Source organism: Cynara cardunculus (assembly GCF_001531365.2).
Source record: "Cynara cardunculus var. scolymus isolate 2C chromosome LG 15, CcrdV1, whole genome shotgun sequence".
Taxonomy (NCBI): domain Eukaryota; kingdom Viridiplantae; phylum Streptophyta; class Magnoliopsida; order Asterales; family Asteraceae; genus Cynara; species Cynara cardunculus.
The window spans coordinates 11883431-11910199 of NC_037542.1; the positions used below are offsets into that span (position 1 = coordinate 11883431).

The following is a 26769-nucleotide window of genomic DNA, read 5'->3' on the forward strand; positions in this document are numbered from 1 at the left end:
TTGAATTTTAAGTAATATGCATCAATATACAGTACTTCATGCATAAAAAATGATTTTTAAGAGTTTTTGTCAAATGTTTTATAATATAGTATAGATATATATATTGATAGGCTTTTTATTGTGGAATATAATAAAAAATTATTTGTCTCTAACCATGTAATCACTTTTGAAAAGTTTTTCAAAATTGAAGAATTTCATCTCCCTCATCTTTCTACCCTTCCAGATGAAGTTTTAGAAAATCTGTTATAGTAAAATTTTGTCTAAAACTCTATTTTCTTTATTTTGGATAATCTGTTGAAAATGTTCTTACACTAGCTAGAGAAACCAGACACCTCTAATTTTGTCTGACTTTCGGTTTTAAATCCCTTTTCCGTCGTGAACAACGGTTCGGCCGAATCAGTGGCCATCGAGCCACTTTTATGGCATCATAGCACGTCCAAACTACACCATAAAATGAAACGACCATAAAGGAACTGATAATCGGAATATTGATGCAAAGCGAATTTGGCAATAAATGACCGATAAACACTTACACTGGTAAGAGAACATGTTATAGATGGTTTCTTAGAAGAGGGTATGAATATTCTACGATGTATCCGAACAATAACATGAGCTCTCAATATTATGCAACTAATTTGTGTTTATCTGATCATCTCGAACCGGTCTTTATGTTTGTAGGATTTCAAATTCGGACAATGCAACAAACCAAACATGAGATTAGAATGGATTTGAAATCCAAATCCCTATATATTTATTTCATTCCAGCAAACCAAACTTTAATGGTTTTATGTTTCCTCTATTACCTTTGTATATGAATTAATTTGAGAAATTTTCTAAAATCGTTTTATGTGGAGTTGTGAACAAGTACTTTTAAATGCTTATGCTCTCTTAATTTTTGCGATATATATATATATATATATATATATGATGGTATTTGTTTTTTAAGAGGTGTTAAAATCTGAAGTTTTATTTCACTTTTAATTTATAAGACGTGGTGTTGAAGTCTGAAATCTGAATCAATAAGACTGTTTGTTTTTGTAAACCGATAAACATCTGAAACTGTTTAAATTATATATTTTACTTTTTAAAAATCATAGTGTTGAATTTATAGATAAACTTATACAAGTTCACATATTTATTCATCATTACATCTAAATTATATAATTAACATTCATTTAAATGAAAATATGTCATTAACGGTATTTAACACATTTAAATCTTATTAAAAATACATCAATTAAGATATGTGAAGATTGATTTGGTAAGGTATCGATTGAGAGATATGATTGACCAAGATTAATCGATTGAGAAACGTCGTTGTTGAGGGTTTGAAGAACAATAAGAGGCAAATAAGAGGTTGGTTTACCTCTTACCAAATAAGAAAACAATAAGACTTAAGTGTCTCTGAAAAATTGAAACAAACAAGCAGTCTGAATGACTCTACATCTTAATGAATCAGACATAAAAAGCTGATAATACCAACCACGTCTGTGGGGTTTCTAAATCCTATGCCTACGGGATTTCAAATTCAGGAAATGCTTCAAACCAACATTAAATTCGAATGAAATTTAATTCCAAATCTCACAAACCAAATGGGACCTAAGTGTTCAATCTTGCATGCACACAACTTATAAACATGACTGAACATGCTTACAGCATCTTGAAAGCATGATCTTCGATTCTAAAACATATAACTTCTAATAAATTTTCAATACAAAAGAACATGGTTATTGCTACATAATTTTATACAAAAGTGCAACATTCACTGTCCATTGTTTTATGGAGCACGATGAGTAATAATATATGAGTAATTTGCATGATAAGGTTGTAAACAATCTGCTAACAAAACTTTCAGTCTGTCATGATCAAAATGGTATAGACGTCCAAATGTTTTAACTTGTCATAATCGGGATGGTGTAGAGGTCAAGATTTCGCCGTCTAGTCCATTTTTTAGATGTGGGTTTTGTCGGGTCTTTTTTGATTTCGGACCTTGCTTTTCTTCTTCTTTCCGTTTCATAGTCTTGGTGGTGGTGTTTTTTTTTTGTATTGGCTTAATAGATATATCAAAAAGCTCTTCTATTGTTGATAACTTATTATTTTGAACAAGTAATTAATCAAGCCTGCAGATTAATAAACAATCAGAAGATGAAATTTGTACTCTACTTTAAAAAAAGATATATTCCACTTCTTTTTTTTTCAAGATTTGTGTCAGCGTACATCTTCAAGACGGCAAACCTTGTTTTTGCCCTAAAATTTAATGACTCATTTAAATTTGTATACTACATGACTAAAAATTACGTCCCCACATAGAAACATCTAATAAGTTCGCTTTTCATTACTTCTCCTACTCGGCATTCATTGAAAAAAAAAGTCATACGTGCAACACATGCTTGATTTACTTTTGATAACTATAAGAAATCTCTAAAAAGCATTTCAAAATTCGTCCCGGGACAAATTTAGTTCAATGCATGCCCTGATTTTGAATGATCCATTTACGAAAAGGGCAAATTCAGTTTCGAGAAATACAAGTTAGAGAATACGATGTTGTTCAATTGATGTGGACATGCTCTTATATCTGTCGTTGATTTACGACTAGGGGTGTGCGTTCGGTTTTGATGTTTGAGTTGGAGCAGACCGAACCAAAATATATAACTGAAGATGAAATTCGATTTTCTGGAACAAAACTTTTAGTTCTTTGATTTATTGATCGAACCAAATTTTGAACACCCTTATCGTTTCGTTACTTTTTTTGATCTATAACATTCCAAGCTAGAAAAATAATTAGCATTAAATGGAAAGGTTTGGTGTCATCTACGGTTGTTATTGACACCTTATTATATTATTATAAATTGTAAAACAAAAACAAAAAACCAACCCAATATCAAGATCAACCTCACATTTATAGCCGTCGCCGCCACCACCTTTTTCTTGATCATCTTCTCGAACCACATAAGACGCACTCACGCACCCCAAAAACTCAAAACAAACCCAAGTTGATACAAACACATATAGAGTGGTTGACCATTCCAAACACAATATATACAAATTTAATATCTCGAATACATTAGATATATCAAGAACATCACCAACAAAACCAAAAATCAAATCCCTAAAACTTAAACTCCAAAATCAAAATCTAACAAGATGAGAAAGTTTTGGTAGATGCAAACTTTATCTTGGTGTCGGAAGTAGATGAGATGCAGGTTGCAGCGGATCGAGGAGCATGAGATGCACGTTGCAAATTTGGTTGCGTTCGTTGGATACTAGTCGTTGTCAGAGAGGGAGATGGGTTTCTTCAGGATGAAACATGTGACCCAAATGCATCTTATTTAACCATATTAAATGGTTAAATCTAACCGTCATTAAACGGATGGATGGAATTCGTTGAAAATGGACAAACGTATGGGACCAAAACCAAGTAAATGAAATATAGGGACATGATCTGTTGGCATGGACAAACATAAGGGACCAAAATAGAACTTACTCTTCATATTATTATTTAATATAGTTTTGTAATCATGTTTATTTTATTATTTATTTGTGAAAAATGTTAAAAGCTTATTGAATAAACTATTTTCTATATCATTAAATCACTACCAAACAATCATTTATAGCTGAACAAATAAATTATAAGTCTCGTTAAACTTCTAACAAAGAGACCTTTAAACATATTAATATTAAAATTTATTAAATAAGAAAATAAGGAAAAAAAAAGACCAAAATTACCTCACGTGCTCCTGACGTTGGGAGACTTTACTGACCTTCAGATCCAGAACCTGTTTGTGGGAGGATAGATAAAATCTGTAAGAACTTACAAACCGTAATGACCACATGAGGTGATTTAACCGACCTCCACTAACGACTGTTGGGTTGAGTGATGAAACCCGTAAGAAATTTATAAACCATAATGACTGCCAATGTAATAAATAAACCATATGAATTTTATCCGTAACTTTTCATATACTGCAGGGACCAAAAGTGTAGTTTAGTGGATGTTATTCAAACCATGCGCACGGCACTTGCGGCTCATGTTAGACCATATCGCGTATAAGTAGGGCTACAGACACAGAACACCGATACCTTCCTCCGCCGTTTCTCCTCCATTAATCACATTTCAAGGTACTAATGGCGGCGCCGACGATGACCTCCTTCGCAACATTGGCACCCACCACCTCATCCTCCGCCTCTATCAAGCTCGCCCCCAAAACTTTAGGGTTTAATGTGGGGTTTCTGTCTTCCCAGCCTTCCTCGAAATCCCTCAGAGCTCGTGCTTTCCCCTCCAATGGCGGTTCTGGATCTGCTCTTGGTGCTCGTATGGTTTCGGTGTCGCAAATAAGCAAGTCTCCAAAGTTCCTTGATTTCGAAACCTCGGTTTTCAATAAGGAGAAGATTAACCTTGCTGGTTATGACGAGGTTTCTTCCCTCTCTCTATATATGTATATGTATGTGCATCTACGTATCCTCTGTTTGTTGCTAACACATTTGTATGTCTTTTTTGAATGTTTGTGTAGTATATTGTGAGAGGAGGAAGAGATTTGTTCCATTTGTTGCCTGATGCCTTCAAAGGTATCAAGCAGATTGGTGTAATTGGATGGGGTTCTCAGGTTTGTAAATTATTGCTTTGATTACCTCGATTTGTAGTTTTGGATAGTAGACATGATTGGATTAGTGAACGGAAGATTGTTTTTATGTGGGCATCATTTCAGATTACTATTTACATGGTGTATTTGCTGCATGGTATTACTTTCCATTGATGATGTTTGCTTCAAATACATCATCATGAACAAGCTTTTTGTATCAAATTAGTTCGAATAGAGTAAAACTTGAATCTTGTAGAAAGTAAGAAGCAATGATATTTGTTATATCTTTTCTTAATGAAATGCCCAGAAGGTGTTTGATTATCTTCCTGATCGATATTTCTTTACAGATATGCTAATAATTTTGGTACTGGGATCTTATGCAGGGTCCAGCTCAAGCTCAAAACCTTAGGGATTCTCTTGCTGAAGCAAAATCTGATATTATAGTGAAGGTGAATTACCCCTTTGTCTTTCTACCTGTGCTGGTAATCATGGCATTTGAGCACTGACATTCTAACGATTCACCTTATAAAACAGATTGGGTTACGAAAGGGTTCGAGTTCATTTAACGAGGCTCGTGCTGCTGGTTTCTCTGAAGAAAATGGAACTCTTGGTGATATTTATGAGACTATCTCTGGCAGTGACTTGGTCCTGCTGTTAATATCTGATTCAGCTCAGGTTAGTTGATTGCAGTTCGCTTCAACCATTGTTCTCTTCTCTATTTCTGCATTTTCATATATGCAATGCTCAGGATATAAATGTGTGTACTTTTTTGAAGCTTCTGCCTTTTGTACCTTGCACATTTGTCAAATGCTTACAAAGCCATTTCTTCTGGTGAACGTTGATAGATCTGAATGGATAGAAATTTAAGAATGAGAGGATATGCATCAACAGAGGTGCACAAATGGGACTAGGCCTAGTTTGTCCTGAGACTGAGACTAAGGAGCCTGGTTCTTATGGGCGAGTTAGCCCCAATGGTCCCATGTTCACATAACATTGAGTTGTAGGTATACATCAACGGAGGCAGCGAGGAATGCATTACTATGAGTCTGCAACAAGATTCTGGAAAGAAGGAACCACCAGTTATATCTAGTGGATGAATATTTATTTATTATGGATCTAAAAATGATCCCAAATAGGCTTTCTTGGTCATGGGATCTTGTCAATTTTTCATTTCATCTTCTTTTCATAAAACCGAAGTTGGGAATTTTGTATGGTCTATGAACATACCTTTACATGCAACTTTGTCCCTAATGTCATTTTGTCATTGCAGGCTGATAATTATGAGAAAATCTTCTCGCACATGAAGCCAAACAGCATACTTGGACTTTCCCATGGATTTCTTCTTGGACACCTGCAATCAGTCGGCCTTGATTTCCCCAAGAATATAAGCGTGGTTGCTGTGTGTCCCAAAGGAATGGGTCCATCAGTGAGGAGGCTGTATGTCCAAGGAAAGGAGATCAATGGAGCTGGGATCAATGCAAGTTTTGGTGTCCATCAGGTTGGTTGTCTTTTGTACTTGTGTATGTTTTAGCAAGCTGAAGGATTCCATTGAAACCACCTTTCTATCCCTTGTGGTGGAAGGAAGGTTTGCGTACATCCTATCCCCTACCCTATGTCTGAATGGGATTTGCTGCTTTTGGTATGTGTATGTCTACTTTTGTGTCTTTGTTCCTGACGATTTAATGTCTACTCAAATATATCTGGGCAGGATGTTGATGGAAGAGCCACTGATGTTGCGCTTGGATGGTCGGTTGCTCTTGGTTCACCCTTTACATTTGCCACCACATTGGAGCAGGAGTACAAGAGTGATATATTTGGGGAGCGAGGTGAGGCTTTCACTTCGTTGCCTTTCATAGTCTTTACCTTTTCAGTATCATAAATTTCTTTCCTCGTGGCAATTATTAGGTATTTTACTTGGTGCGGTGCATGGTATTGTGGAGTCTTTGTTTAGAAGGTATACAGAAGGCGGTATGAGCGAAGATTTGGCTTATAAAAATACCGTAGAGTGCATAACTGGGATAATATCAAAGACAATATCGACTCAGGTTTTTACTCCCTAGCTGTTATGATCGAACTCTTTTAGCTCCTTTCAGTACATCAAGGACAATATTGGCTAAGCCTTATGGCTGCTACCTTCGTTTATTTAAATTATTCCCAGATCATTATGCTTATTACATTTCTCCTGAAACCTCCATTAAAACAGGGGATGAAGGCTGTATACGAGTCTTTGACGGAAGAAGGCAAGAAAGAGTTTTTGACAGCATACAGCGCCTCCTACTATCCTTGCATGGACATCCTGTACGAGTGCTACGAGGATGTTGCCAGTGGCAGCGAGATAAGAAGCGTTGTCTTGGCTGGGCGTCGATTTTATGTAAGCTTATTCTGCATCTTCCATTTGGTCGATTCTTTTGTTCCTTGTTACTTAAGGCTGCATTTGGTACCCGGGAGAAGACACGACATGACATTATATGAACTTGTTAGTCTCATGTTTGGTGCGATTTAGGACAAAGCTGAGTAAAATAGGGAGAATGACAATCAGAAAGATAGGATAAGATTGGTAAATTACTAAGCTACCCATGTCATATTAAAACCCTAAAACCTTTCACAATTCTTTCACCCTCCTACCTCACTGTGTTTCGCTCGTCCAGTCCTTTCTAGTCCCTTTTGCGTGCCATACATACCCTAATTGATCTTGGATTTTTTATAAGAAATAAATGATGATGAAAGTATTATTTTGGTTCTGTCATTTGCAGGAAAAGGAGGGTCTACCAGCCTTCCCTATGGGAAAGATTGATCAGACTCGGATGTGGAAGGTCGGTGAACGGGTTCGCGCTAGCCGACCAGCTGGTGATCTAGGCCCGTTATATCCTTTCACAGCTGGTGTCTATGTGGCATTAATGATGGCCCAGGTGAGCCATGCTTTCATTAGTTAACCTGAGTAGGATCAAAAGTGACGAGTACATGCAATCTTACAGATTCTTTTCATTTTTTCTCCGGAAATGCTTGATTAAAAACCACAGATCGAGGTGCTGAGGAAGAAAGGACATTCTTATTCTGAGATCATCAATGAAAGTTTAATCGAGTCTGTAGATTCGTTGAACCCGTTCATGCATGCTCGAGGTGTGTCGTTTATGGTGGACAACTGTTCAACAACTGCAAGGTTGGGATCAAGGAAATGGGCTCCACGATTCGACTACGTTCTTACCCAACAGGCTTTAGTTGCGGTTGACAACGGCACCCCGCTTAACCAGGACCTGATCAGCAACTTCTTCGAAGATCCGGTGCACGAAGCTGTGAAAGTTTGTGCAGAGTTGAGACCTACGGTGGACATCTCTGTGCCTGCTGATGCTGATTTTGTGAGACCAGAGTTGCGTCAAGCTAGCAAGTAGAAGTGTTTTCTTCAGGAAGCAATATGAGAGCAGTTAAGGGTTTAGTTTGCGTTGTAAGATGTGTTATGGATGTTAAATTTGGTGATTTTGTTGTAATAAAAAGTCGGCCAGCCTTGTTTGTTTGGTTTCTTCAGTTTTGGTTGAATTCACAAAATCAGTTGAAGCAAACTCAAGAGTTGGGTTTTGCTTTCAGGGTTAAAATAAAATTTTTAAGCAATGATAAATGAAATATACAATTTAAAGGAAAGTAGTTCTATTCTATAGTGAGAATGATAAAAACTGTGATACAGTCAAGAGAACACTAAGGTGTATGACGACATGATCTCTAATAAGTCATAGGTCTTAACGAAAACAACGTTTTATACGTCCCTCTTACTCCACATCAGGTTTCAGAAATTCTCTCTAATCCTCATCATGTACGACTACGACTGAACACATCATCAATGCTTTGCAAAAATTGTAACAAGGTATGGGCAAGTCTCCACCATTTATCTTATCGGATAAGATTTTCAGCCATCAAAATAACATAGTAAACATCTCTTATCCGGTAAACAGATTCTCAATCCTTACAATACTCACTCACCCGGTTGATTAATAAGTGTTTACCCAGTTAGCGTTTAGTAGATAGTCCTTTAATGGAGAGTAGGGATATGATTTGAGACATCAAACACATATAGGAGTGAATTAACAAAATCCGGAGGAGTTAGTCGAGTGAGCTTTTTAGATGCCCGATATATAATCGTTTCTAACGAAACCTTGCCAACAGATTTAAATTCTGCAAACTTCAATTCAATCACTCCAACAAGAAAGAAAGAAATAAAAATAGAAAATAATGACAACAGAAGATTGATTGAGTTGGAAATGGGCAGTCACTGAAAAGATAAAACCACCAAATGCCCAAACCAATCCTCCTCTATAACACACACAATCACCAAACCACTTCATGGAATCAACACCAACTCCCTTTCACTGCAATTAACAACAATATTTCATGAATTCAATTTCAGACCCACCACATGCTAATAATTATAATTATAAATATAATCATTATGAGAATGAACCACCCACCTCTGCATTCTCCAACTCACCACCAGTTTTAGTAGCTCCATCCTGTTTGTGAAAATCTTCTGTAATATGAAAATAATGTAGAATCTGAGTGTAAGCATGAAATAGAAATTAAAGACACTGCCATCAAACAATGATATATGTGAATTCATAATTTACTTCTCAAATAATATAGGTGCATTCAAGATTTGAAGTTTCTAAAAGATTTGGGATACAAAATGCACACACATACACACACAAAAATGTTGAAGCCTTTACAATCTTGGATTTTTGCAGGTAGAATGTTTTTGAAAGTTAAAAGACTTTAACGCCAGATACAATGGTCACAAATGTTAATTTCTATACATCAAATATATAAAATGAACATATTTCAGCTTAAAGCCTTCACATGTTTGTACTCCTATTATTTAGTGAGTTAGCACTCACATATTGGTCCAAACTACCAAGGAAAAGTAATTTCTAAGCATCCTTTCTCTCTCGTAGGCAAAAGTAGCAAGTTCTAATCAGATTTATAGCCTTGAGTAAGATTTTCCAATTTGTTAACTTTTATAGACAGACCCCTATGTGTATTCATGATCAAGAATTCCAGGGTGTGAACATCCTGCCACAACCCTGAAGAGCTGCATCGCCAAAGCACCTGATACAGGGATTCATCAATGGGTAGAAGAACCCATGTAATATTCTAAATCTCCATTGTCACTATTAAGTGACTCAGTGGCACAGAGGAATTAGCTGTCATGGTAAAGGTCTAGCCAAATTGATCCACTTTCGTCACTACTCAATGGTGAAACCTTGAATGATATAGCATCTTCAGCTATACCCTTTGCAAAATAAGCACATAGTTCTGCCATAACTATCTCCTAAGACATACAAGTAGTCAAGTACCACAAGTCATAACTGTAATTCTTCTTTTCCCAACAGTGAGACACATAAATATGTCGATACACACACATATACGCTCATATATGTGTGTATACGTGCATATGCAGATAGACATATGTATATGTGCTGTGGGAGTTTGTATATATATGTATGTGTGCATCAGTGCATGTGTGTATGAATATGTATCAAGCGTGTATCTCTAACACACTAAAACAAAAGACCAGGATATATATCGATGACCTCAAGGATTACAACACTTGACAAACTCAGACCTATGATGCTTACCGACTGAAATACAAACTTCTTAATGTGTGCCCCTTAAGTAACCATATTAAGACCTCTAGAACACTAATACGAATACAAACCCACTAGAAAATATGACACAATCATATAGTTAAATTTAAGGTATTCTCCATATAGTGATCCATTGCATATCGAAAACCTGAGTAATTGTTTTTCATGAACAATAATTATAAGTCATAAACAACCAACAAAATACTTGCCTCCTTCCTCTGCAATGTCCGAGGTCCACAAGGTGAGATTGTCCCTTAGAAGCTGCATAATCAATGTACTGTCTTTGTAAGACTCCTCATTCAAGGAATCAAGCTCTGAAATTGCTTCATCAAAAGCCTGTTTGGCTAGGTGACAGGCCCTAACAAAGAAGAGTGCACATTCACTAATATGCAAAAACCCCATTGATCCAAAATCAGTTTAACTTGATGTTAAGAGCAAACCTTTCAGCTGAATTCATAATTTCATAATAGAAGACCGAGAAATTTAAAGCAAGTCCCAACCGAACGGGATGTGTAGGAGGCAAATCAGCTTCTGCTGTACTTGTAGCTGCCTGAAAGGATCAGAAAGATAATGGAGAAATAAGCAGAGCAAGAAAGCATATCTTTGTTGGAATGTCTGCCATACAAAAATAACAAAGTGACAAGAGACAAAAAGTGAATTCTCATGAGTGTCTCAAAAATGGTAAACTCCATCGTCGACGACACCACATGGTGACTAGAAAAAAAAGAATTTCACTATTGATAAGAATAGACTAGAACTGCCATGTTGAAAAAAAAAGAGAAAAGAACGGGGTGGAAGAAAGAAACTGAATTAAGTAATGGAGATTGAAGGACTAAGGAACAGACTATAAAAATGTTACAAGAAGCTTTCTAGTTTACAACTATTGCTTAAATACATCACTATAAGAATAGAAAGGGAAACTATCACAAAGAAACTGAGGTTGAGCTAATGCAAGCAAAAGCTTCTATTGATCACAATAACACTCATGCTACTAAAATGATGTCATCCAAGGTAGGAAGCAAGCTAACTGTCAATTAGTAACGGACAATTCATAAAGACATTTAAACCAAAATGCATTATCGTTATAAATAAAAACAATCCATCAAACTGCTTATTTAGGCAAGCTGATTTGTGTCTGATATTTACTTAGGACAAGTAGTATAAATAATATCCTAATTCAAAACAAATTAAGTGAATGAAATTGCATGTCATCTGCATACCTCATATGCTTTCATTGAAAGATCAGCAACCTCTTTCTTGTCGTTACCAGACTTAAATTCTGCCAAATATCTATAATAATCCCCTTTCCTGAAAGAAAAAAAATATCCCAACAAAATTATAAAATGGGAAGTATAAATGCAGCATCAACAACAATAAGCAGCAATTATCAAGTACAGTTTTTGTAATAAAAGATTACTGAAATACTTTTCTGCCTTTTCAATTCCATTTTAGCCATCATGAACCCTAAAGCACAACAGTCGTACATTTCAACTTACATCTAATCTGAAAATCTAATAGCCAAACATATTAACAATGTGAAAGTTTTAGGAGCACGCAAGTTACATCTTGAAACTGGAAGTCAGATAGAAAGCATTTTAATTTTCATAAAATGTCAAGACTTTTGATCCCAATTCAAAACTTGGATTCTGTGCTAAAGAATTATTTATCAAAAATTGTCTTGCACCACTTAGTTGGATAACAGATCTCTATACAAAGTAGTAAACAATGTAATTGTCGAACTCACATCTTGTAATAGAATACATTTGATTCACCAGAACCACCACAGGAAGGAATGAGATGATCATCGATCACATTCATGATATCATTGCAAATGGTATTGAGCTCAGATTCGACCTTCTGTCGATATTCCCTGATCCGTTTTGCATTCTGATCATTCCCTCTCGCCTCCTCCTTCTGCTCTATGGATGACAAAATCCTCCATGAGGCTCTCCTAGAACCAATCACGTTTTTGTACCCAACTGATAGCAAATTCCTCTCTTCCACGGTCAATTCCACACCTATTTTTGCAACCTTCTTCATTGCTTCCACCATCTCTATAAATATCAAATCACAAGAACAATAAATCAAATCTGTAGAAGTAATTGACTAGAAACGAAAGAAAATAAACAATTAACCAGATTTGCAGGTTCCAACTGAACAAAGTTGAAAGACAAAAGGCAAAACATAAAAAAAAAAACCAAGCATAATAAGTCAGATTAGGATCTTGTAAGGAATCCATCAGCTCCGAAATCAAAGAATTTGAAAATTAAATATAACAAAACACATAAAAATCGAATGGTAAGTTGGATTAAAATTATTACGTCTTGCAAGTCGTATTTACTAATCAAAGTAATTATGCAAAAGAATAACAAGTAGAAACAGTTAGATCAAACTTCGGTCTTAATAAATTCCATTCTACCAACTGAATGATGATATCACAAAATTATAAAACTGAATTCACATAAAACAGAAACGGTAAATCGAGAATTCTTGCTCCTTGTACAATGAGTGTTGAAATCGAAATATAAACGGTGAGATGGATGAAAAGTGAAGAATTTTGACCGACCATCATAACGTTCGGCTTGCTCGGCGAGCTTAGCAGTATAGACAAAGATCTCGCGTTCGGAAGTAGCCATGGAGATCGATCTGTGAGATTTGATGACGAAGAACGGAAGAAGAAGAAGAACGGAAGAAGAAGAAGAAGGGTTTATGGATTCAAGGGTTTTCTTTGCTGTTTCTGAGCGGAGGAAGACAACAATTTGTCAGCGCACAGGGGAGAGAGAGACGCGGCGTCTGTCAATTCCCAACTTCAAAACATTTTATGTTTCTTCAATATACATTAAATTAAGATTTTAGTCCTTGTACTTTGTCAATTTTTCATTTTGATCCTTGCAACTTTTTTTATTAACCTGGATATCCAACGCGCTATGCGAGCCGACTAATTTCAGGGCGACCACTTGCTTTGCAGATGGTTCGAAGTCACTGCATTTGAACCTCCGTGGTCACAAGAGGAATTTTATTTCTTCTTCGATTTGAACCTGGAACCTTCTGATACATTTGACTTTTGAAGCCAAGTTCAAACCAATCAGACACCACCCTTGTGATTTCCTTGCAGCTTTTCATCACATATGTGTGATATGTCGTTGTGGTATGCACTTTCCCTTGTTTTCAGTCCTTTTCGCTGATGGATGTTACCCCCTCCTGTTAAGTATGAGGGGAAAAGTTATCCTATTGACTTGTAGTCTCTCTCAAGTTGCTTGGTCTTCCGCCATCAATGATTTCCCATTCTTGAACTTAAGTTTCTGAAGCTTGATTTGTGTTATGGGTTTTTGGACATGTGGGCTACTGCAAATCGGTAAGTTATGTAATAATTTGATAACTTTGCATTTACAAAAGAGCTTGATTGTTGATAAAGACGGGGAACTGTTACATGAATTAGCTTTGTATTTCACATTCTACGGAATAATTGAGCTTTTACCCGACAAATCTTGAAAAACTTTGGTAGTGTTCCTGAATCTGAATCCACATAATGACTCAGAGCACATGGAGCCATCTCCTTATTTTTCTGTCAAAAATAAAAATGGCGGACTAGCTGATATTTATATCAGTTAATGAAAGAGCCCAATGCACAAAAAATGCATGTTGGATCTTTGAAACATTGTTAAGTTTGATTTTAGAAATCTTGAACACGATGACTCTTAGTGTCCGTGAAGATCAGAGAATGTGATGATACATACTCCATTGACTTCTTTAACTATGCAGTCAAGTTAGAAGAATTTGGTGGCAGTGCATTCAATGATCATCTAGAGAAATATGTTGGCTAGAACAGAGGAAGAATAAGGAGGGACGATGATGTTAGGACTTAGGAGGAACCTTTGATGGTGACTAGGTTGCCACAGTGGTACAAGGAAGGAAAAGAATGAAGTATTAGAGTGATAGTTGTTAGCAACAAAGTTAGTGACATGATTTTGGTGGCGGAGGATGGGGAAGGGGAAGAGGATGAAGAAAGAGTAGCGGTGGAGCATATCGGAGCAAGGTGGAGGAGGAAGAATGGAGATGGGCGTTGGCAGTGGTTTAAGGAAAATGAGGAGAAAGGTACGAATGAGGTCAAGAAAGAGTAAGAGAGAGAGCTAAAATGACTATTTTACCCTGATATGCAATGCACATGGTGTGAGTTAAGGGCTGAAAGTTAACCTCTGTTAGTAGGAGGAACCAAAACCAAGCAAAAATACATACCACAGTAACAAAATTTGCAATAAAAAAATTTAGGGATAAAATCGGAAAATGAAAAAAGCACATGAACTGAAACTAAATTTACTCTTTAATGTGTTAACTAATTAGTTATAAAATAAAAAAAATACGCTCATTAATTAACAAAACCTAACTCGAAAATCTTTGTGACATGTCTAAAACATTTAATTGTTCTTACTCGGTCATGGTCATGTTATTACCTACTTAATATTTTAGGTTGTCTCCAAAATCCGTTGGACAACTAAAGTGTAATAAAATAACTATAAATCATCTACAAGTTGTATTTTAGGTATTCCAGTACAGAGCTGTATTAAGTTCGAGAGTTGCACACAGAGCGGTCTTGATTTGCCATGAAATATCGGTTGGTCAAAATTATTAGAAAATCCTAAATCGATTTGGATCAAACAAGACTAATATCGAACATGGATCAACTAGTCTCATTTTTTTTTTTTTGGATTGATCCGTTTAAAAAAACGAATTAACTGAGGGACCGTTTACCAAACGCTTACTCGGGTAAGTGAATACTAAGTCACATTACCTTACCGATGAATATGGTAAGGAACAAAAATGTTATCCGGTAAGAACGAGACAAGGACCAAGAGTCTTACCCGATAAGTGAGAGCGACGACTCTTATCATGGTTAGTGCTTACCGGGTAAATTGTTGCATATGATACCGTTTTGGTGGACTAAAATCTTATCCAGTGAATAAATGATAATGTTAAATTTTACCGATAAGCACTTACCATGTAAGTATTTGGTAAACAACCTCTGGGTGTTAAAAAAAGAAAATAAAAATCGTTTTGGTCCAATATGGACTTGGGTTGAATTAGTTGGGCTAGCTAAATTGTTGGGCCATTTAAACTCGTAGACTTGGGTCGAGTAAATGGATCAATGAGCATTTTGTCTATTCAAAGAATAACTAAACGTAAGAAACAAAATCATACTTTCATAATTTTTTTTATTATAAAATTGTATTTTTAGTTTTTTTTTATTACAACAATGTATTTTAAAATTATTTTTTATTAGTGATTTGTACTTTGAAAAATCTATCCATTACAACAGTATGTAGCCTTTTGATTTAAATTTATCTATTATATCAGATATTTATGCCACCTTATTGTCCATGTGTAATATATTGTTGACATGACATCTCTTATTGCAACATTTGCTTTAAAAAAATAACTTTACATGTTATTTAATAAATATAATAGATTAATTAAACAAATTTAAATTATTCATTAATATAACAATATTAAGAAAACTTGTGGACCATAATTTACTTCCCTAACATTTAAAAAAATGTTCAAAAAATATATTTCTTTGGACTAGGAAAATAAGAATTTATGCATTTTTTTTCATAAATAAAATATCTATCTTGAAAAGAATACATGACATTTTTTTTTGAATTGACATTATTTAATAGATATATTAAATTAATTAGCTTATAAGCTCGCTTATATTCATCCAAACTTGTATAAAAAAAATAAGCTAGCTTATGTTTGCCAGAAAATGCCTTGTTAATGATGAGATGGAGAATGTCTTTGATATAATACGTGATTTTAGTCAGTTCATGCATCAATTATATACCTCTTTACCTGACAACCGGTTATAGACACACAAACATTATTTAGGTTAGTTATGGCGGAACAACCAGCACAACAGTCACCATAACAACCACCACAATAATCACCAACCCACCACAACAACCATCACAAGAGGACGGGGATAATAGCACAAAGAGTGACTCATACAGTGATAAGATATTTATGTATTAATATATTGAGACATTAACATTTATTTTATGTTATTAATTTTGTATTTCGGTTTCAAAATTATTGTATTATGGTTTTCAAAGTTACTCTATTACGGTTTTCATAATCATTATGTATTTATTGAATATCACATTATTTGGTTAAAATATATTTTATTAATTTTGTAATTCGGTTTCAAAATTATTGTATTATGGTTTTCAAAGTTACTATAATAATAATTTAATTTAGTTGATAAAAAAAACATTTTTGTAAAGAAAAATATTTAGTTTTCTTTTATTTTTTAATTTTACAAAATAATATAAAAATTCCAATTAAAAGAGAGTAAATTACCATTTTGTGCCTAACTGCTGTAATCAACCAAAGCCCCGTAATGCCTCTGACCAAAACTACTTTAATTTATAGCACCTTTAAATGCACTACTGACCACAGTCAAACCAGATTAGTCAAACCAATCACCACCAAAGTATGTCCAATTTTTATGTAAATGAAGCAGAATTTAAGATGATATTACTTTTTATAATATAAAGTAATATTATATTATTGTTTATATGTTTGTTTCATAATATCTGTAAAATTTATGGATATTAATTTTTTTTATATTTAAAACGGGGTCTAATCAAATAAGGATTGTTTTTTTTTAATCATGAGATCTAATTTGAATCACAAATTAAAGGTTAAATTAAGAAACTAATAATTTTGGTAATTTTAACTTAAATTATTACTTAAGAGCATTTTAGGAATTTTATAAATATTCTCTCATATCTCTTCTTTCCTCTATTCGGCGAATTTTATTCTACAAACCTTATCATGATGGAACTTATGTGAACACATGATACGTAGTGTGATAACTACAAACGATATTCACTGTGATACCCATGTATATATACAAGATGCATAATGTGATACTCTTTGTAAAACAATGAAAATAACGAAAATGTACATTATGATACATTTCACAAAACAAAGAAAATACATTGTGATACACGTGAAACATTGTGAACGTTATCACTATGCTATATATTTTGGTTTACAAATGTCTTTAAAATATGATGTATATTAGGTAATTGATATATTAAGTAACTAATTTTAATTAAATATTTCCTTCTAAAAAATTTCACTAAATACTTTGATCAGTTGTCAAAAATAAAATTACTATATTACTCTTTTAGCTTATTTAAGAAATATTCTTAAATATATCAAACGGGTGGTTCACATTAGATCTCACGGTTACCACAAACTAATCAGTTCTCCCTTAAATAGACCCCATTGTGAAACTATACACGTTTGTATGGTTCTTAACATTTTCAAGGTCTTTTTTAAATAACATTAGGTCATAATTTAATAAACATGATAAATTTGTTAAAGAATGTAGTTTGTCTTCAGCCATTGACAGAATAATCTAAGATAACGATCTGTAATTAATAAAACATTATTCATAACCCTGTGAAATAGAGATCAAAATGCCAAACATATACCAAGGTGATCCGTTAGACATTTATTTTTCTATAAAATTATTTTCGCTAATCATGAATGTTTACCGACTAATCCTTCGGACGACCATGAATGATGTAGAGTAAACACAAATTATCTTCATGGTCATAAAGAATTTGACAGAATCGATTCGAACTCAAAGGAAGATAAAATTTTCGCTACATCCAACAACACAAGTGATGTTTTTCTATTAAATTTTGTACAATATGCATCGATTTAATCGGTTTGACGTTTATTTTTTCATGGTACAAAGATAGTTTATATATAGCACGTGGGTATTTATTAGAATAATAATAAAAGATGAAATAAAACAAAAAAGAATGACTCATTAATTAATGACATGGTCCATCTATATTGCAAATAGAGCTACATTTTGTTACACAGATTAATCAAAACACATTTGATATATGATTAATCTGTGTAAGATATGGTATAAAACTGGAGAATGGACATGATAAATAATTAATGAGGAAATTAAACCCCCAACACCATAATCGACAAGAATTTTAAGAGAACTAAATAACAAGCAGCAGCATCCAAACAACGTAAAGACTCGACACAAAACCAGTGAATACTAATTAACAAGCAATTCAACTTCAAACATACAAATTAATGGTCATATGTTAGACTCTAGGTTTCATATGACCCTCATTCGCGAGCTTGAACACTCGTGCCTGAGCTGTGGCAGCCTTGTTGGAGCCAACGGCAGCCACGAAACTGTCTCTCACGTGGCTGGTTGTGAAGGGGAAGTTCTTGTTGACCATGGAGTTTAGTAGGGAAGCAGTTCCTTCCCTGTAGAGTGCACCGATGCCGTCGGTTCTGGTGTTTGACAGTGCTTCCTGCAAGTTCAGATGTGGTCCGATGATTCCAGCTCCAGCTCCGGTTCCGGTTCCGGTTCCTGTTCCGGTTCCGGTTCCGGGAAGAGTAGCTACACCAAAAGCTGAACCGATCGTCGTTCCCCACCACCCAAACAGACCCCAGATGATCCCGGGGTGGTTTCTCCAGAAACTGCAGTTATAGAGGAAAACATGTGTTGTTGATTTCTTTAAGAAATTATTGTCTGAAAACGAATGCATGTTGGTTAAATTATATTAAAGTGCAAGTGGTTAGTTACTTACTCGCATGTGCCGCCAATGACGGGGGGTGAATGCGGGTCAAATGGAGGTGATGATGGAAATGGGATACCAGGAGTGGTTGGAGGAAGTACGATTGGTGGTGATGAAGGTACAGAGCCGCCATTGCTGGGTGGTGGGTAGTAGTGATATCCGCCTGTTGGAGGAGCTGGGGAAGGGTTGTGATGGCCAGTACTAGGCGTCGGAGGTACAGGAGAAGGGTCAACATGCTTAGGTGGTGAGTGATGAGGTGTAGGGTTTCCACAGTTGACAGGTGGGCTTCCTCCGTGGTGGTGGTGGCCACCACCACCGTGAGATGGTGTATGATGAACCGGTGGTGTGCTTCCTCCTGAGCCACGAGTAGGAGGTGGAGTACCATAGGGTCCATAACCTGCAAAACAATAAGCAAAATTAAAGTGTCAGATAAGTCATGTCACCTCACATGGTGGTGCATGGGGGTGGTGATAGGATAGGGCGGCGATTGGTACCTATCGGTGGAGAAGGGACAATGGGGGGACTGAGAGCAACCGGTGGAGATCCAACATTCGGGTCTATTGGAGGGAAATAGAAGTTCTTTTCATCTTGAAAGGATGAAGAAGCAGCAAGAAAAACAAAGTTCTGGGAAAGCAAAGCTGCAACAAGACCACAAACAAGCAAGCAACTGGTTTGGCTTCTTCTTGATCTCTCCATTATCGATTGCTTGAAAGAGAGATGGATGGTAGTACAGAGGAAGAAAGGGTTTGGAGTGAGTTATATATACAAAAAGACATACAGATGGAGTTATGGATGAGTGAGAATGGGTAGTTGATGTTTTGCAGGATGCATTTAAGACCTCATTCATTGCTCTCCTTTGTTTTCCCTGAAATGAAACTAATGCTTTTTATTTTCTCTCCATCACAACGAATTGGTTTCCTTATGGAGTTGGGGTGTCCCTTCAAGCATGTGATGGCTCTCACTTGTGGGAATTTTCTTCTGTCCAAGTGTGTAATGCATTCAATCAGTTTAACACATGTACAAACCTCATCTCCAAGTACTCCTGGAGGGCGAAGAATTTGCAAATACAAATGCAAATAGCACAGGAATGATATATGTATATATATATATATATATATTTGACTTCTTCTATCAACAAAGAGAATTGGCTTTTGAGTAGCCACACAAATGCAACAATAGTATGAGGACTAATCAAGTCTCCTAACCAAAAATGTTGAATTAACCTAAGGGATCTTACGAGCTAAGAGCATAGTTTACCAAGCAAACCTAGACTTGGTAAAACTAAAACTACTAATCCCTAATTTGCATGGATAATTATAGCTACAAACCGTAATCTGCTCTGAAGATACAGATAAGAAAAATCCGAAAGTTCTTCTTTGTGACGATAATACCAAAATATCAAGTTGGCTCATTCGTCTTTATCTTGATCCTTACGGGCCTCTTGAATCCTCTCTTCCCATAAACTAATTGGTGGGACGCAAGTTAATTTAATTCTTGATAATGCTTTTGAACTTCTAGTTGCTTTATGAACTTTTCATTTCAAAATTGTCAACTTGCAGAGGTTTGTTCATCAGGTTTACAACTTGTTCTTTGGTTCCATGGGAAAAAAACATGCACGAAGCTTAGTGGACTTGCGAATGGATCGCAAAGGCAATTGGTGTTAATTAAGCGGATTTATAAAACAAAGTTTGATGAGAATGGGATGAGGGATCGACGTAGAGAAATACAAAGCAAGATTGGTGGCAAACGGGTATTCGCAGAAGTATGGCATGGAATATTGTATTTATTATCATAGGTCGCCTCAAAGGACATCGGCATCTCTAATTTATTATCATAGGTGATGGATTATAGTATCACATCAAGAACTACTCTTATCACATGTAGTAATTACACATTATGTGGTGCGGACAACTTGGCCCACAAATTAGGTAGCGCCAAAGGTCGCCTAGGTATCTGATTTAGTATCATAGGTGTATTATATGTGACGGGCCATATAGCATTACATGTCATTGACTGTATTAAAAAGATTTTCTCATGTTTTTGTAAGATGAAAGTATTCTTGTTTGTACCCTTCCCTATATAGGGTTAGGTTATGGTGAAGAGAGTTAAGGTGATAGATGCAACAAATTATCTCCACCATTGGATACACGTTAGGATGAGATGCACAAAGATGCATCAGATCAATCCTCGTGTTAAGCACGATTCATGGGTAGGTTTTAGATTAAAGGTGATCAAGGATCAAAATCTCTTCTTACACTTCTCATCTTAACCCTTCTTCTCACACAATTATTCTCCTCCACACACGCACATACACACACACACACATATATATATATATATATATATAAGGCTATTCATGGAAGAACTCTATATTTTTGGAGAACCGTGAGATCCATTTACAACCATACATGTTAAACCCATGCATGGTAATTCAACTGTGATTACTTACTGAACTCAAATCAATATGTTTTCTATTTCAAACATTAAACTCAAATATGGTAATTGATATTGTTAATACTTATTGATCCAAGATATGGATGTTTTATGTTTCAAACATTAAATCTAGACATGGTAATTTACATTGTGATTATTCACTAGACCCATACATGTAGTTGGATCTCACAGTTCTCATAAATCATCGAGTTCTCAAATGATTACCCCCTTTCTCTCTCTCTCTCTATTATATATATATATATATATTGTCTTATAAATCAGATTTATTAAAAGTCTTAAAAACAATTTTTAATGTATAAAGTACTATACATATGCATAAAGTCTTAAAAGTCTTAAAAACAACTCACAATGCATTAAGTACTACTACTTTATGCATTCAGTCTTAAAATTTCTTAATCTATAATTAAAATAACATATAATACAAGTTACCAATGCACATTATTACCTTATTTTTTTATGTTCTCAAGATACTTTTAACACATTTCACTCATGCCTTCACCCTCTCATACCTCTATGTCTTCTCATCATCCCTCCAAGGTGAGATTCAAATTGATATTCACCATGAGTTATTAAAAGTTATCATATTCATCTCTCATTCAATTGCTCTAGAACTCTCGGTCTCACTCTCGATCTCTTGTTTCTTTGCTTTTGGTGTAAATCGAACGCATTTGTGAAGTCGTTTAAATATGTTGATTTTTTTAATATATTGGATTTTAAACAGTCATACAAAATTTTTCATCGCTAGACTGTAACTGAAACCATAACTCTTATTTATTCAAATTGTATTAGTATGTAAAGACCAAATGTAACTTATATCATTGTTAAATCTTCTCTAATAAAACCAGTGAAACTTCAAAATCGTTAAAATTCACGGCTCACGCCACATTGCACGAGTACACAACCAGTATATATATATATATATATATATATATATATATCTATCTTTAATGCATGCCTATTCATCTTCTTCATTTATTTTTTCTTGATCAAATTCTTGGCCATGCACGAGTATTGAGCTTTGAAGTGCATCAACAAAGAGCTCTTCATTTATTTGTGATTGTTTTTAGAATTGACTTGACATTTCATGAAAACAAACAACTTTTGGCTTTGCCTCTTTGGGATCCTTGTGTTTCATTTCAACTCGATCGGGACCTTTAAGTATATATAAGAGTAAATGAGATTTTAATTAAACCTATCTTCATGTTATTTTTAATAGGTTTAAAAATCATAAATTTAATTAAAAACTCATTTAAAATCGTAACAATAAATGACTATATATTCTCATATTCCTACTTTGACAATTGCCCAATATATATAATTTGGTAATCCCAAACCCTCAAATTTAGGATTCGATGATTGCACATACTTGGCTACTTTCTTCTAAATTCATCTCTCTCAAACTCATGTGTTTCTCTCATACATGTTATTTCAATATGTGTGGAGGATTAAGGGGTCGTTAACAAAAAGCTTAGCAGTTAAGTGCTTATTGACATAAGTTATTATCTTTGCTTAATTACCGTGTTGGACAACATTCTCGGTCATCAAGATGAAATGTTTGTAAGCATCTTAGCCAATAAATATTAATTGGGTAGAAGTTTTCTACTTCACTTAGCAAGTAAGACTAGAGGTGTTCTATAAAAACCGTTGTACCGCACAAACCGGTTGAACCAAGTCAAACCGGACCGATTTTTACGGTTTGAGCGGCCTACGGTCTGAAAAATAGCCGAACCGTTTGGTTCGGTTTGGTCTAGGGTTTAAAAGTTTTTTTGAGTGGTCTGGACCGAATCGACTGCCAAAAAAATACACATATACCAATTATATTTAATTTTCATGTTGTAGGCTCAACGTTATTTTTCTTTTTAAGACATTATGTTTTTAGTTTTCATTTCGCAATTGAATACCTCATTTACATTGGCAAAATTCCAAATTCCTTCAAAAATCAAGTACAAATTTCCAAAATGCCATTCAACTTACTCAATGTTTGTCCAAAATTCAAACTACTGTTAGTGGATTTGTTAACCTTTTTTTAACTTGGTCAGTTTTTTTCTAGTTATAGAGATAGATTGTGCCTCTTATAATTCGATATCGTATTTTTCAATAATGTTATATTGATAGAAATGTCATTTTAAACATAGATGTTATGCTTTTTTTTTTAGTTTAAAGCCGATAAGAACCCCAAATTGTCAGACTAGACCGCTTTTTTGTTGTCCGGTTTAACCAGTTTGGTCACTTGCTACCAAACCGTTCAGTTTGAAATTTTTTCTAAACCATCATTACAGTTTGATTTGTGGTTTGAGGGATTAAACCGTCCAAACCAGACCGCAAACATCCTTAGGTATGATTAATCTTCTTGGTCCTTTATGCTCCACCAATCAAGTAAGTGAACCAATAAATGCCCTCAAAGTCTCTTATTGAAAACACCAGTCCTAACAACAAGAAATTTTATAAATAGCATATATAGTTGAGACTTGGTAAAACCCTGGTAAATTCCTAATTTATTGGAATCATATCTACAACTCCAACATGAAATTAACCCTAAAAACCAAGACAAGATAATTAACTCTAATTGATTGATGCTAACCCTAATCCTAACCATAACTTGATCTAAGACCCATAACCATAACGAAAAACAATGAACCCAGGGACGGACCCAGATTTGTTTTCAAACGGTGACACCAATTGATTATAAGAAAAAACTACAGAGGAAAAAATTTCAAACAATGGTACCGTTTGACTATAAGAAATAAATATACGGAATTTTTTTCAATCGGTGACATCATTTGACTAAGAAAATAACACTAAAAGATTCGAACTTGGGTATGAGGTGGAACAAAAGCCTTGCAAACCAACTCTACCAAATAAAACTTGTTCTCATTGTAGTTTCAAAATACATCCGGTGGCACACTACAGATTAATACAGTTGTACCTTTCACGAACCTAATTTTTTTTTATCCTTCAACGGAGAAATAACAAGGTGACACATGCCACCGTAACCACCATGGTAGGTCCGTCCATGAATGAACCCTAATAAATCCCAATTCACATATCATTTCATAAGTCATGATCATCATTAACTCCTATAATCAATTCTAACCCAAATCCAAGAGGCCGACTCCAATCCTAACGCATACATAACCTTGACTGAACGTAATGCAACATAATCAAATCAATATTTTTGATTGATTTTCTGTTGAGTATCGTTTATTAATTCCGAGTGTATGGAATCATGACAATAATTTTCAAAATCATAATATGATCGAAACATGGGTTTTCAAATCTGTACAAAACTCCATATATTATATAAGACATTTTATTAACAATTTTTATCTAAACCGTTACTTTATGTTTATAGATGAATTCAAACCCATAAATTAATTGGACTGAAAATGAGATAGAGTCAATGAAATAATTAAAAGGATGATGAAATGTTTGAAGGATGTTAGATCTGGCTATAAGCTGGCAATGGCAATTGGCAATGACAATGGCATTACTCCTGCAGGAAAGTTCATGTGCCACTGTGTAAATTATAATGGCTCTGAAACTGAACTACTTCTGCTGTTACATTTTTAATGTTCTGTCAATTGAAAAACAAGATTTCTCTTGGTCCCATTTTTATACTATACAAAATTCAATTCCATTTACGGTATTTAATGACAACTCCTTCCCCTACCCCTACCCCTACCCCAACCACACTCATCAACCTAATGCAAATCTCTTTATGTAAGAAAATATAAAATATATCTATCTCTCTCTCACACACACATATATTAAAATAAATACAATAAATAATGATATCCGTGTCAAATTAAAGAAAATAAAACGTTCAATTTTGTATAAATTTTTTGGTTTAAAACTTTATTTGATTTGATATATTTTTGATTTAAAATTTAATATAATTTTGATAGTTGTCACTACTGACTATGTATTGGATGTAAAATACCTAAAATGCCTTTTCAATTTACTATTTATTTAATTAGCTTCAAATTTCAAAAATATCATAAAAATACCATCGACTTTCGTAGCCCTAATTATATTTCAGTTAATAATTAAGATTGGTCCTCATATAATTTAACCCCTATGTGTGTGTATTTCTTATTACTTGTCTAGTTGATCTAGAATCATATATATGTAACAAGGTCTCCAAAAATACTGAAAAATCATTGGAGTACAAAATGTCCTAAAGTGTCGAGTCCCTAGAGTGAAAGAAATTAACTCTCATAACATATAATAATATGTGGAACCCCACAGATTTTACTATCTAAAAGAGTTCTTGGAGAGAAGAGGGAGTTCCCTTCATATACTGAAAAAATTATGTCCTAGTCTAGTAGATGCACGACTCAAATAAAAACAATAAATTATTGTTTCATATGCAAAACAATATATATATATATATATATATCTAAGAATTTTTAATGGTGTCTTACTAAGAATTTTTAAATAACCTGAAAAATATTTAACACCAATCTCATTCCGTTCAGATGAATTATTTGACTTTAGAATTTTTGATACTTCTAAGTGTGCCTTCGATCACGTAACTTGGATTCAACCACTCCATGTTATTGGATCAATTATTATGAACACGTTAAAAATCGTAGATTATAAAGATGATGATGCATGCATGCGATGAATCGAGTAGCGCATATTTTATTTGGTGATATATCGTATCAATGTGAAAGGGAAATGGCATAAAAAGTAGGAAAACGACAATCAAACTTATTTGTTGTAGACACCTATTCAAATTTATTGTGTTGTAGACTCATATGCCAACACCTACTCTCCATTTAATTCGTGTTTCTTACTACGTTCCAATACAATTCTTGAAAATAACACATTCATTGGGAGAGATCCTAATGTCGTATTTAACTAAAGATACTTCATACATGTTTTAAAACTGTAAGTTCAGGTGTGAACAACTGACGATATTTGGTACAGTTGCTTTGAGATGTTAAAAATGATATCAGAGTTAGGAATCAGATTGCCTCCCGATGGGGGAGGGTGAATTAAGCTTTACACTTTTATCCATCTCTAAATCTATTGAAATCATATGTATATTCATCTCTAAATCTGTTGAAATTGATAGATATATCAGGATATGAATGAATGTTAGCGAATCATAAGGATACGGATGAATGTTAGCTCTTAATGGGAGATGGAGGTTATCTAAATCCCTCTTAGGTATTTCAATAAGTTGTATCCAAGTATTGAGAAATTGTAAATTTGAAAATTAAGTAATTAGCATTATATAGCAGTACATAATGCTTAAAAAGTTATTTTTAAGAGTTTTTGTCAAATGCTTTATAATATAGTATATATATATATTTAAAACATTCGACAAAAAATATTAAAAACATTTTTTATACATGAAGTACTGTTTATTGATGTATATTACTTAAAATTTACGATTACAAGTAAATTGTGCATAAGTACAACTTATTAAAGTACCATGTTTGAATTTGTGTAATTAACTGCAGATTATCATAATCA

The 26769-nt window shown here is 34.4% G+C and overlaps 3 protein-coding genes across 3 annotated transcripts; 1 reads left to right on the forward strand and 2 right to left on the reverse strand.

The window, feature by feature from the left end:
- The first annotated feature begins 4073 nt into the window (after positions 1-4073).
- Positions 4074-8198, forward strand: LOC112527289 (ketol-acid reductoisomerase, chloroplastic-like). The gene is made up of 10 exons (XM_025137833.1): positions 4074-4413; positions 4512-4604; positions 4964-5029; positions 5115-5255; positions 5851-6078; positions 6289-6406; positions 6486-6625; positions 6784-6951; positions 7334-7489; positions 7601-8198. Exons 1-10 carry the CDS (start codon positions 4126-4128, stop codon positions 7967-7969), a joined length of 1767 nt encoding a protein of 588 aa, XP_024993601.1. The 5' UTR covers positions 4074-4125; the 3' UTR covers positions 7970-8198.
- Positions 8199-8716: 518 nt separating this feature from the next.
- LOC112527290 (14-3-3 protein 9-like) lies at positions 8717-12999 on the reverse strand. Its single transcript, XM_025137834.1, has 7 exons — positions 12777-12999; positions 11955-12264; positions 11431-11518; positions 10651-10760; positions 10420-10568; positions 9038-9096; positions 8717-8938 (listed from the first exon to the last, which is right to left on the reverse strand). Exons 1-7 carry the CDS (start codon positions 12844-12846, stop codon positions 8936-8938), a joined length of 789 nt encoding a protein of 262 aa, XP_024993602.1. The 5' UTR covers positions 12847-12999; the 3' UTR covers positions 8717-8935.
- Positions 13000-18082: 5083 nt separating this feature from the next.
- LOC112528284 (protodermal factor 1) lies at positions 18083-19542 on the reverse strand. The gene is made up of 3 exons (XM_025139280.1): positions 19326-19542; positions 18844-19228; positions 18083-18733 (listed from the first exon to the last, which is right to left on the reverse strand). The coding sequence occupies exons 1-3, from the start codon at positions 19525-19527 to the stop codon at positions 18349-18351; spliced, it is 972 nt and encodes a 323-aa protein (XP_024995048.1). The 5' UTR covers positions 19528-19542; the 3' UTR covers positions 18083-18348.
- Between the last annotated feature and the right edge of the window lie 7227 nt (positions 19543-26769).

Bases quoted from the DNA above. Each gene is read 5' to 3' on its own strand.
- LOC112528284 (XM_025139280.1), bottom strand. From the start codon at position 19,527: ATGGAGAGATCAAGAAGAAGCCAAACCAGTTGCTTGCTTGTTTGTGGT. The intron at 19,229-19,325 runs GTACCAATCGCC...ATTGTTTTGCAG, and splicing joins TGTCCCTTCTCCACCGATAG to GTTATGGACCCTATGGTACT. The intron at 18,734-18,843 runs GTAAGTAACTAA...CTATAACTGCAG, and splicing joins GTCATTGGCGGCACATGCGA to TTTCTGGAGAAACCACCCCG.
- LOC112527290 (XM_025137834.1), bottom strand. From the start codon at position 12,846: ATGGCTACTTCCGAACGCGAGATCTTTGTCTATACTGCTAAGCTCGCC. The intron at 11,519-11,954 runs GTGAGTTCGACA...TTTTTCTTTCAG, and splicing joins AATGTATTCTATTACAAGAT to GAAAGGGGATTATTATAGAT. The intron at 10,569-10,650 runs GTTTGCTCTTAA...CTTCTTTGTTAG, and splicing joins ATTATGAATTCAGCTGAAAG to GGCCTGTCACCTAGCCAAAC.
- LOC112527289 (XM_025137833.1), top strand. From the start codon at position 4,126: ATGGCGGCGCCGACGATGACCTCCTTCGCAACATTGGCACCCACCACC. The intron at 6,407-6,485 runs GTGAGGCTTTCA...GGCAATTATTAG, and splicing joins TGATATATTTGGGGAGCGAG to GTATTTTACTTGGTGCGGTG. The intron at 6,952-7,333 runs GTAAGCTTATTC...TGTCATTTGCAG, and splicing joins TGGCTGGGCGTCGATTTTAT to GAAAAGGAGGGTCTACCAGC.